General features: G+C 37.8%; 1 protein-coding gene across 2 annotated transcripts in view; it reads left to right on the forward strand.

The window, feature by feature from the left end:
• The window catches only part of Rbm27 (RNA binding motif protein 27), a 69,241-nt gene that overhangs the window by 2,383 nt on the left and 54,637 nt on the right, over positions 1-12,221 (forward strand). For both annotated transcript variants that reach the window (XM_021214233.1, XM_021214232.2), the window contains exon 2: positions 11,368-11,486. In XM_021214233.1, the coding sequence (XP_021069892.1) occupies positions 11,368-11,486 (119 nt within the window). The remainder of the gene's footprint in view (positions 1-11,367; positions 11,487-12,221) is intronic.

Here is a 12,221-nt window from a genome sequence, read left to right on the forward strand (position 1 = left end):
AGACACCCCAGAAGAGGGCATCAGATCTTATTACGGATGGTTGTGAGCCACCATGTGGTTGCTGGGATTTGAACTCAGGACCTTTGGAAGAGCAGTCAGTGCTCTTACCCGCTGAGCCATTTCACCAGCCCTAGAGATTCTTTTAAAAGTATTTTTTTGTTTGTTTGTTTGTTTTTGAGACAGGGTTTCTCTGTGTAGCCCTGATTGTCCTGGAACTCACTCTGTAGACCAGGCTGGCCTCGAACTCAGAAATCCGCCTTCCTCTGCCTCCCGAGTGCTGGGATTAAAGGCATGCGCTAAAAGCTTTTAGTATCAACTCCTATTTAGTTATTTATTTATTTTATTTTGAAGCACCCTAAAATGTTTGACTAGATAGTAAAGGTACTAGCTAGTACTTTTTCTTTCTTTCTTTCTTTCTTTCTTTCTTTCTTTCTTTCTTTCTTTCTTTCTTTCTTTCTTTCTTTTTTAAGATTTATTTATTTTATGTGAGTACATTGTAGCTGTCTTTAGACATACCAGAAGAGGGCGTTAAATCCCATTATAGATGGTTGTGAGTCACCATGTGGTTGCTGGGAATTGAACTCAGGACCTCTTGGAAGCGCAGTCAGTGCTCTTAACCACTGAGCCAACTCTCCAGCCCAGTACTTTTTTTCCTTAAGGTAAATGTCATACAGGAATGCTGTCTTACTAATGATATGTTCATTAGGGTAATTTTTTTTTTTTTTTTTTTTTTGCTGGTGTGAAAATTTTAATTATTCTATAATCTTGAATGAAAAATAAAATTTAAAATGAATACTTGAGAGATTGCCTCAGAGTATCTGCTCCTCTTCCAAAGGACCTGAGTTTGGTTTCCAGAATCCATGTAAAGTGACTCAATCTTAAACTATGGCTCCAGGGGCAGATCTAATATCTCTGACCATTGAGGGCACCAGCACTCACATGTACATCCCCATATACAGAAATACACAGCTGCACAATAATTAAAAATATAATAAGAATAAATCTTCAAAAAAATAAAATGAATATTTGAAAGCTAGGCATGGTGTTCCACACTCAGCCACAGAGTCCAACACTCTGAAGGCTGAGGCTGGAGGATTGCCATGATTTTCAGGCCAGCCTGGCCTACATTGTTCAGCCTAGCTATGTTATGAAGATCTTGTCTTGAAATAAGAAAACCAACCAACCAACCAAATAAAAGATTACTTGAATTTAGTGTTAAAACTTAGTGAGTTGGGTGGTGGTGGCCCATACCTTTATTCTCAGTACTCTGGAGGTAGAAGCTGGTGGATCTTTTGAGTTTGAGGCCAGTCAGGTCTACACATCAAGTTTCAGGACAGCCAAGGCTACACAGAGAAATCCTGTCTCAAAAAAAAAAAAAACTTAAAAAAAAAAAAAAAAAGACAACATTACTACTTAGACTTTAACAATGTAAATGTCCAGACTTATAAAGTTTTATTTTTTAACTTATAGTATAGGTTTTAGAGAGAGATGCTAATTAAAAATAGTATGTGCAAATGCCATATAGATTTTCATTCTTGGTACACTGTTGTGGCAGATTACTTTTTGTTTAGAGATCCTAAAAACATGATAAATGATATGTTAATGTGGGTTGTGTTTGTAAATTTACTGTCATGGTAGACTGACATGTTACTACAACATAGCATTTCAGAGCAGTTGCCAGGCTTTGAAATAATGTAGTTGCAGTGACTAGGTTGGAATCCTGCTATAGCTGAGCACATGAATTTGTTCCTCTTATGCTTTTTTTTTTTTTTACTTAATTTTTATTTTATGGGTATTTTTGCCAACATTCATGTCTGCACTATATATGTACCTTGTGCCCACGGACACTAGAAAAGGTATTGGATTTCCTGAACTTGGAATTAAGGGTGGTTGTGAGCCATCTAGGGTCCTGTAGAAGAGCATCCAGTGCTCTTAACTGCTGAGCTATATCTAGCCCTGGAAGGAATAACCTCTTACCTCCCTTTGCTTGCTGGGGAAAGACACAATTGCCATTCCTGATGGCAGTACACTAAAAGAGAAGGAAACCAGGTCAAAAGTTAAAGACAGCCAAGAATAACATCTTATGTTAAATCCTTATTTTTCTTTACCTATAAAGAATTGTAGACATTGGGGGCGGGGAGAATCTGCATAAGGGGTTACTGGGAGGAGAGGGACATTGATATTGGGATGTAAAGTGAATAAAAACAAACAAACAAAAAAGCCAGACCCAATTTTTTTTTTAAAGTAGACATTGTTGTCATAGAGACCATGTAGGGATTATGCATAAATTGGGGTATTGTGGCATAATCTTTTCAAAAAAAATTATTAGTGTGTGTGTGTGTGTGTGTGTGTGTGTGTGTGTGTGTAGAATATAAAATAAATATGTAGAAGAGTCAGAGGACAACTTGTACGAGTTTGTTCTCTCCCACCACGTGTGTTCCAGTGATCCAGCTCAGGTCATCAGGCCTGTTGGTGGGTATCTTTATCTGCTGACCCTTCTTTCTGGGGCCAAGACAAGCATTTTTATTACAGTAACAGACTTGAATTTTTACCAAATAAGTGGTATTTAACTCTTTATATATATACTAAGATTTGAGTTTAGGACCTACCACATCCAAGGCAAGTATTCTACCACCAAACTATATCCCCAGCTCTGTGAAGGGAAATTTTAAATATTTGGTGCTTCTTGTTTGGCTTATTGTAAAAATTTGTCTTGGTCAGACCCTCAGTTGGTCAGTCTCTCTGTCTCTCTTTTTTGGTTTTTCAAGACAGGGTTCTTTGTGTAGACTGGCTGGCCTGAAACTCAGAGAAACCCTCCTGCCTTTGCTTCCCAAGTGCTGGGAATAAAAGCATGTGCCTTTTTTTTTTTCCCTTAACAAGTTTACTGTATAGCACAAAGTGGCCTAGGTTTCACTGTTGCCCAGAATGGCCTTGAACTAACTTACAATCCTGCCATATTTTTAAGTGTTTTGATTACAGGCTGTGTGCTGTAGTTATATATTTTTTTTGTTGTTTTGTTTCAATTTTATTTTATTTTTATTTTATTTATTTATTTATTTTTTTGAGACAGGATTTCTCTGTGTAGCCCTGGCTGTCTGGGAACTCACTCTGTAGACCAGGTTGGCCTCAAACTCAGAAATTTGCCTGCCTCTGCCTCCCAAGTGCTGGGATTAAAGGCATGTGCCACCACTGCCCAGCAGTATATGTTTTTAATGCTGGGGTTTGTAAGCATCTTGGACAGTTGCTTCTGTGTATTATGATAGAACATAAATGTGAATAGAACATAAATGTGTGAATCCATGCAGTTTGTTTTTACTTATATCTATCTGATTCATTTTGATCATGAAGAAATCTGTTTTCATAAATACTAGTCTTTTACCCACTTTACAAATATAGAGTGGTCATGATGCAGGCTATCAGAAGTGCTTTGTGAAGGCACACTAAGCTTGGCAGATATTTTGCTTATTAATTTTGGGTTCCCCTATTATCTAACAAATGTCCATTTGTTACAGCCAGTGACTCATTTTTTTTTTAAAGATTTATTTATTTATTATATATAAGTACACTGTAGCTATCTACAGACACTCCAGAAGAGGGAGTCAGATCTTGTTACAGATGGTTATGAGCCACCATGTGGTTGCTGGGATTTGAACTCTGGACCTTCGGAAGAGCAGTCAGGTGCTCTTACCCACTGAGCCATCTCACCAGCCCAGCCAGTGGCTCATTGTCATCCTATAAGAACAGGAGTTGCTGGTGAAAGTTATGGACTTTATATGTAGTTTCCGTGTATTCTGACCATTTCAGAGTCTTTCAAACTATAATAGGAGATATGTTGATACTTCAAAGTATTATGGAAAGGGCAATAAAAGCTTCAAGAGTAGGATTAATTTCCTTTTTTTGGTGGTGTGGGGGGTTTGAAACAGGGTTTCTCTGTGTACCCCTGGCTGTTCAGGAACAGCTCTGTAGACCAGGCTGGCCTCAAACTCACTTATATATTTCTGCTTCTACCTCTTGAGTGCAGGGATTAGAGGCATTCATCACTATGGCCTGCCTGAATAGGATTATTTTATTGACTTATGTATGTATGTATATATATATATATATATATATATATATATATATATTTTTTTTTTTTTTTTTGTTTAATAGTCATGGCAGGTATGTTTACATCCTGGAGTAGGCTGGTGATTTTTTAGGACATTACAATCTGGCTAGTGATTACTGCAGTTGCTCAATTGGAAGCAAACATCAACAAGCGGTCACTAGGCCTGGTCTTCTGGTAAATAAACTATTAGGGTGTAATAAGTATTTAGGACTACATTCTTAGGAAGGAGAAATATTCATAATTTTTAAAAGTACACTAGTAGCGTGAATATAAAGTGACACGAATCTTGTTTAAGGCAGCTTAAACATGGCTAAAAGGACGGGGATTATTTTGCCAAAGACTTGTTGACACATTTTGGTGTTACTAAGAGTACAGTTGTTCTTATGTTCTTGATCTGCTTCCTAAATATGTCTGACTTCCTTCTTCCTGGTCCAATAGCTATAAGGTAGAAGCCAGAAGTTGCTTTTATAGCCAACCCTGTGTTTCCTATCAATGTGTTCTCTCATTCTCTCTCAGTATTGCTTTTACAGTCTTTCTATACCATTATTTTGTTTGGTAATGTTTTTCTTTATTTCTTTTCTGGTTTGGTTTTCGGTAATGTTTTTCACAGCCACCTTCTAGTCATGTAACTTGAAGGGCAAGGTCTGTTTTACTCAAAGTGATCAAAGTCATCAAGCAAGAGACTTGGTACTAAGCCTAGTGGTGGTGGTGCACCCCTTTAATTCTAGCACTTAGGAACTAGAGGCAAGCGGATCTCTTGAGTTTGAGGCCGGTCTGGTCAACAGAGCGAGTTCCATCCAGAACATCCAGTGCTATACAGAAACCCTGTCTCCAAAAAAAAAAAAAAAAAGTCAAAGGGGAGAGACTTGGTACTTAATTAATAAACGGTACATGTTTAAATGAATGAACATCCTCATATGTATATTTCGATTGCTTGACAATTAGAAAAATAAGTTTAGGCTGGGGTGGGGGTGCAGCTTAGTGATACAGAGGGCCTTGGGTTTGAGTTCCAGCATAAAAAGAGATTTATTTTTTGCTAATTTTACTTTGTGCATATATTAATGGGTGATTACTGTTCAAGGATGTACAATTCAAGTATCAAAATGGCTTGATGTATATATTATGCATATTATCGAAAGCAAAACCAAAACAATTGTGGGGATATCTCTTCTCTATATACTTTCATGAAAACCCCTAATTAAGATTAAAATGAAGCCAGGTATGTAGTGATGCATGCCTTCAATCCCAGCATTTGAGAAGCAGAGGCAGGGGAACTCTCAGCCGGGTCTATATAGTGTGTTCTAGGATAGTCAGAGCTGCCTAGAGAGACCCTGTCTCAGAGAAAGACGTGCACTCCTTTAATCCCAGCATTTGGGAGTTCGAGGCTAGCCTGTTCTGCGTACTGGCGATTGCTATATAGTGAAACCCTATCTCAAGAAAGAATAGAGCTGGGTGTGGTGGTGCACGCCTTTAATCCCTTGGGAGGCATTTGGGAGGCAGAGGCAGGCGGATTTCTGAGTTCAAGGACAGCCTGGTCTACAAAGTGAGTTCTAGGACAGCCGGGGCTATACAGAGAAACCCTGTCTTGAAAAACAAAAACAAAAACAAACAAACAAAAAAACAACAAAAAAGAAAGGAGTAAGAGGAAAATGCTATCTATGGTCTTGATGTTGATGTCACCCAAAATTCATGTGTTGAAGTTTAATCCCGTATTAAGAGGTGAAGCCTTTATTATTATTGCACTATAGGAAATACAATTATTGGTGTTTATTGTTAATTTTTCTTCTATACTTTGTAGCTGTAACCACTCACTATGAAATTTTCTAGCTTGATTTCTAATTGATGTTATATCAGGAAAGCATTTTCATATTTGTGTATTATTTTTATGGCCATCACTGTGCATGCCTAATATTTCATACACCTCTGGCAGTAGGAGTGGCTTCCCCCCCTCCCCCCAACAACGACAACGATGACGACGACGTTGACTACTACCACCACTTCTTCCTCCTCCTCCTCTTCCACCACCTCCTTCCTCCTTCTCTTTTCCTTCTCCTTCATTGGTTAGAAGTAATACTGTCTTTTTATAATAAACAGATTTTTTAATGTATGAGGGTATTTTTAGGGTTTACCATTGTTTCCTGTCTAGTTTTTAGTAAACATGAATATTGGTGTTAATACACATTTGGATTACTAGGCCTCTCCCCTTATGATTTGTTAGTACATTTATTAGTGGCCTTATCTCTGAAACAGAGATCACGTTAAGAAGTTAAAATCAGGGCTGGAGAGATGGCTCAGCCATTAAAGGCTAGGCTCACAACCAAAAATATAAGAAGTTAAAATCAAGTCCATGTTATGAAAAATGTGAATTTTGCTTGAAGGTTTAACTGTGTGTGTCTTATTCCTGAAGCAAATGCCAACAATGGCTTTTTAGTAGTATCTCTTGGCTTAGTGTCAAGTTAGAACCTTTACTTTTTCATTTGGGAATTAGTATATGTTTCAAATATGAAGCTGATGTGTTAGCTCTTGTAATGTCTGTAAATGGAGAATTCATCAGAAGAGAAAAAAATTCAAATTGAGGACCTTCTGGACATTTGTAGGTCAATATTTAGGCAAACACCCCATCATTGAGTTATTTCCACAGCTTTTTAGTTTTATTTTGAGATAGAGTTTCACTAAATGGCCTAGGCCATTAGTTCATCCTATAGCCCAGGAATGCGTTGAAATTATAAGCCCTCTGCCTCAGCCTCTCAAGTAGCTGGGATGTCAAGTCTATGCCAGCAGGTCTACTGTATAACTGGTTTTGTTTTTTAAGATGACTTAAAGATCATTAAAACATCTTACATTATATGTGAGTTTTAATGAGTCCTTGTATTAGAAACACTATTTTTGAAATTTTCTTTTGTTGATTTATTTCAATTAAAAGTAACTACTAGTTGAGGCTTATAGAATATTTGTCTTGTAGATAGATACTAGAAAAGTATATGTGATGTGAAATACATTTTACATGCATGGAGTTATAGCCTAATTTTACATCAAAGGTAGACTCTTCCTAATCTTTCAAAACATTTAAAAATTAAATTTATTTTATTTGTGTATATATTCATGTGTGCATATATTTTGTGTGTGTTGTTTGGGGATGCCTGTGCCATTGTGTACATGTAACCTGTGGGAGTCATAGTTCTCTTCACCATGTGGATACTGAGGCTTGAACTAAGCCCAGCAAAGGCCGGTACTCACTGAGCCATCTTACTAGGCCTTCTTTGGATTGGAGTACTTAGTTTTTCCATGCAGATTTGTAGTTTTAATGTTAGGCTTGTTAGGAGTATTTTTGTTTGTTTTAAATTTTATTTATTTTATTTGATGTGCATTGGTGTTTTGCCTGCATGTATGTCTGTATGAGGGTGTCAGATCCCTTGGAATTGTAGTTATGGACAGTTGTGAGTTGCCATGTGGGTGCCGGGAGCCTATATGTCTAGCACTAAAGAGGATGAAGCAAGAGAACAGCTCCAAGTTTGAGGCCAGCCTGGGCTACGTTGTGATATCCAGGCCAGTGTGAGCTACATCTTGGTAACTTCTTTGAATCACCCTAAAATGTGTTTTATCAGAAGCAGTCCAATCCTGCATTTATTTGTCCTTTAGTCTAAATACTAAATTAGGTAAAAGGAACCTGGGATTAAGTAGATAATTTGCCTGACTAGAAACTTCATTTTTTTGTTTTGTTTTGTTTTATCTTGTTTGTTTGTTTTTTGAAGACAGGGTCTCTCTATACAGTACTGGCTGGCCTTGAACTCACTGATATTCATCTGCCTTTGTATTAAAGGTATAAACCATCACACCTGGCTTCATATTCTTACTCAGAATTATGCTTGTCAGGTCATGAAACTCTGAAGGTTTTTTTTTTTTTTTTTCCCAGACAGGGTTTCTCTGTGTAGCCCCAGCTGTCCTGGAACTTACTCTGTAGCCCAGGCTACAGAAATCCGCCTGCTTCTGCCTCCCAAGTGCTGGGATTAAAGGCATGTGCCACCATTGCCCAGCATTTTTTTTTTTTTTTGAGGGTTTTAGTAACAGCACAGAAAAATAGTATTGCCATATTTATTTATTTATTTAAATATTTTATAGAGTATGGATGTTTTGCCTGTACACTTTGCATACCTGGTACTTACAAAGACCAGAAATAGTTCAGTACCCTGGAACTAGAGGTGCAAATGGCTATACTCTTCCTATGGGTGCTGGGAATCAAACCTAGGTTCTCTGTAAAAGAAATACACATTCTTAACCATTGAACCATTTCTTTCCCTTCATTATATTTTTAAAAGTCAGTGTTAGAGAATATCTGTGGCTGGTAAGGTGGCTTAGCAGGTAAAGGTGCTTCAAGCCTTATGACCTGAGTTCAGTCCCCAGACCCACGTGTTAGAAGGAGAGAACAGATTCCCACAGGCTGTCCTCTAACTCCCATGTAAACGTGCACACAAGCACACACAAGAAGAGTATTGTTATCCAAGATCCAAATCTTTCATATATATATATATGAAATTTAAAATTGAGCTTGTGCTAAAATGCTCTGTTTATACCTCTCCAGAAGGCAATATATTTTAAAAGAATTATTTATTTATTTATTTGACTCACTCTGTAGACCAGGTTGACCTTGAACTCAGAAATCTGCCTGTCTGCCTCCCAAGTGCTGGGATTAAAGGGATGCACCACCACTGCCCAGCCAGTTATTTCTTTAAAAAATTATGTGTATGGTGAGTGTCTGTGCAGAGGTTTGTGCACATGCATGCAGTGCACAGAGGCCAGAAGAGAGCTTTGGATCCCCTGGTGCTGGAGTTACAAATGATGTAAGCTGCATGATGTGGGTGCTAGGAACAGAACTTGAATTTTTTATATGAGCAATAAGGGCTCTTAACTGCTGAGCAGTCTTTCTAGTCATAATATACTTTTTAATTAAAAAGAAAATTGTGTATTTTATAATATGCAAATAATAATATATATTCATTCTTAGCACACTTCTGATTATGTAAATTAGTTCTGAGTTTTATAAAATTGAGAGAATACATTTTCTCTTTCATTAGAATTAGGTTTATAGTCTGTCTGTCTCTGTCTATCTAGAATTAGGTTCATGGTATGCATCTGTGTGAGTGTGTGTATGTGGAAGCCAGATGTCAACATCAGGTGTTTTTCCTCCATCTTTACCTCATCTCTCACTGAAACTCACTGATTGGCTGTATTGGTTGACCATCAAGTTCTGGGGATCTGTCTCTGCTTGACCAATGATCCAAAGTCAGGTCCTCATGCTTGTGCTGCCAGCACTTTACCGGTGAGCTCTTGTCCCATTCCCCTAGGTGTATAGGCTTTACAGGACCACCCTTTCCTAATGTGGTGTTGACAATGAAGACAAGCTTTGCTCTTTTACTATTGTGTAGGCTTTTGTTTAGTTGCTTATTTGTTTTAAGATAGGGTTTCTTTGGCCCAATATGTTCTTGAACTCAATGTGATCTTCCTGCCCTGATCTCCCAAATCCTGGGAATTATAAGTATGAGCTACCACTTCTGAAGTAGAGGTGCTAGTTTTCCTTTTGTTAGAAAATGTGATTGATGGTCATAGGTTGAAATGTCTTAAACTTTCTGTTTGGCAAAGGAGGACTAAGAATTATAGAATAAGACTATATTGAATAGCATTTTATAAGGATTTGATCACTTTGCTTGCATGATAATTTACTGTCATCTAGAATGTTCATTTTTACCTTGATAAGAACCAGGCACACACCTGTAATTCCAGCAGGCAGGAGGAACATCATGGATTTAAGGCCACACAGAAAATTCTAGACCAGTGAGATCCTGTCTCAGAAATTAAACAAGACAACCCAAATAACCCAAATAAGCCACATGGAATACTTAAATATATGTTACTTAAATGTGCATGTATTAGGAAATCTAGTCTATTTAAAAAATACATACAAATGAGTACATATATGTGTATGTATACATATGTGTACACATTTATACATTTAAGTATATATGTACACATACATTTACATATCCACATGTAAACTTTTTTTTTAACACTTATTTATTTTATGTGAGTACACTGTAGCTGTCTTCAGACAAACCAAAAGAGGGCGTCAGATCTTATTATGAATGGTTGTGAGCCACCATGTGGTTGCTGGGAATTGAACTCAGAACCTCTGGAAAAGCAGTCAGTGCTCTTAACTGCTGAACTATCTCTCCAGCCCCAACATGTAAACTTTTCAGATCAAACATTACTTTTGGGGGCTGGAAAGATGGCTCAGTGGTTAAGAGTACCGACTACTCTTCCAGAGGTTCTGAGTTCAATTCCCAGCAACCACATGGTGGCTCACAACCATCTGTAGTGGGATCTGATGCCCTCTTCTGGAGTGTCTGAAGAGAGCAATGGTGTACTCATATACATAAAATAAATAAATAAATCTTTTTTTTTTTTTTTTTTTTTAGGTTTTTCGAGACAGGGTTTCTCTGTGTAGCCCTGGCTGTCCTGGAACTCACTTTGTAGATCAGACTGGCCTCGAACTCAGAAATCCGCCTGCCTTTGCCTCCTGAGTGCTGGGATTAAAGGCGTGTGCCGCCATGCCCGGCTTAAATAAATCTTTAAAAAAAAAAAAAATTAATTTTGACAGATTTGTTAGGAGTAACCAAGCCAATCATGCAATCTCTGGCGTAGGAGGTGGTTTTTGAGTATCAAAGCAAATTTCAGCCACCTTTAGAGCACTTGTATATTTGTTTCTAGCTCTTCAAGTTTTCCTTTGCTTACAGCTGGTAATGACTAAGGAACAGGGTGGGAAGGTTAGTCGTAGTTTGAGTAGCCAATTTTGGATGCTGGTCCCTGTGGCTCTAGGGAAAGGTACTCTGAGAAGAGGAATAGTCTGTCTCATCAGTTGCCCTTCCTTGATTTTTTTTTCCTCACTGCTCACATGAAACATAATTCCTGGGGGTGTTATTGTGGCACCAATTTAGAGGTGACCCTTTCCCTGTTGCTTCTGAGAAAGCAAATAAATGTACTGATTCAATGTTCTTTGTATTGCTAGAACCTTGGAAATAGGAGGCAAACTAAATAAGAAAAATAAAACAAGCAGAAAAGGAAAATCTCACTTGGAGTACTGTTTGTGATGATAGCTGCCTGTGTTTGCAGTAGTTTAAATCTTTGGTTTTCTAAAATATGGGTAATGTCTTTAGTAATGTTACTGTTCACAATGTTTCATGATTTTAATTTTCTCTTTGTTTAACTAGATGTGATGCTGACCCTTCAGCCCTAGCCAACTATGTTGTAGCACTGGTCAAGAAGGACAAACCTGAGAAGGAATTGAAAGCCTTTTGTGCTGACCAACTTGATGTCTTTTTACAAAAAGGTAATTGTTGTGGGCCTTCAACCAATTATTTTAGGTAAATATTTTTAATTTAAAACTTCCTGAAAAGAGCCAGTGGGGCTGGTACATGTCTATAATCCCAAAATTTAGGAGGCTAGGGCAAGAGTTGGCAGCCCACCTGGGACTATGTAAGGGAATTCCAAGTCACGTGAGCTACTTACTGGGACAAGACCCTGCCTCAAACAAAACAGCAGCAACACAACCAAACTTCATGAAGGAATAGCTTAAGGGGGAAAAAAACTTTGGAATTTGTGTGTAATCCTTCCTTGCATAGTGCCAAGCTAATCTCGGTATCATTCTAATTTTATGTGCTTCTGAAGTGAGACAGTTATAAACTTTACAGAAAGTTAGAACAGTCTTTTGAATTTATCAATATCTCCATTCTTGATGCTTCCATTTTTGTCATGTATTTAGGAAGGACTGCTTTTTCCTGTCCGTCTTTGCTTCTTCTATTGAGACAGTGGTTCTGATATTTGGTAGATTCTTTGCAGCTTTGGGCAGTACTTAGCTGACCAATAATTATTTAAAGCTACTGAAGCTGCTTTCTAGTGTGTGTCGGGGTGTGTGTGTGTGTGTGTGTGTGTGTGTGTGTATGTATCTGCATGTGCCTTGTTTGTATTTATACATATTATATTCATGCATGGGCAGGCATGCATATATTCTTGTGGGAAACATAGACCAACCAACATGTCTTTTTTTGTTTGTTTTTTGGTGGTT

Source organism: Mus pahari, chromosome 15 (genome assembly GCF_900095145.1).
Source record: "Mus pahari chromosome 15, PAHARI_EIJ_v1.1, whole genome shotgun sequence".
Lineage (NCBI taxonomy): Eukaryota > Metazoa > Chordata > Mammalia > Rodentia > Muridae > Mus > Mus pahari.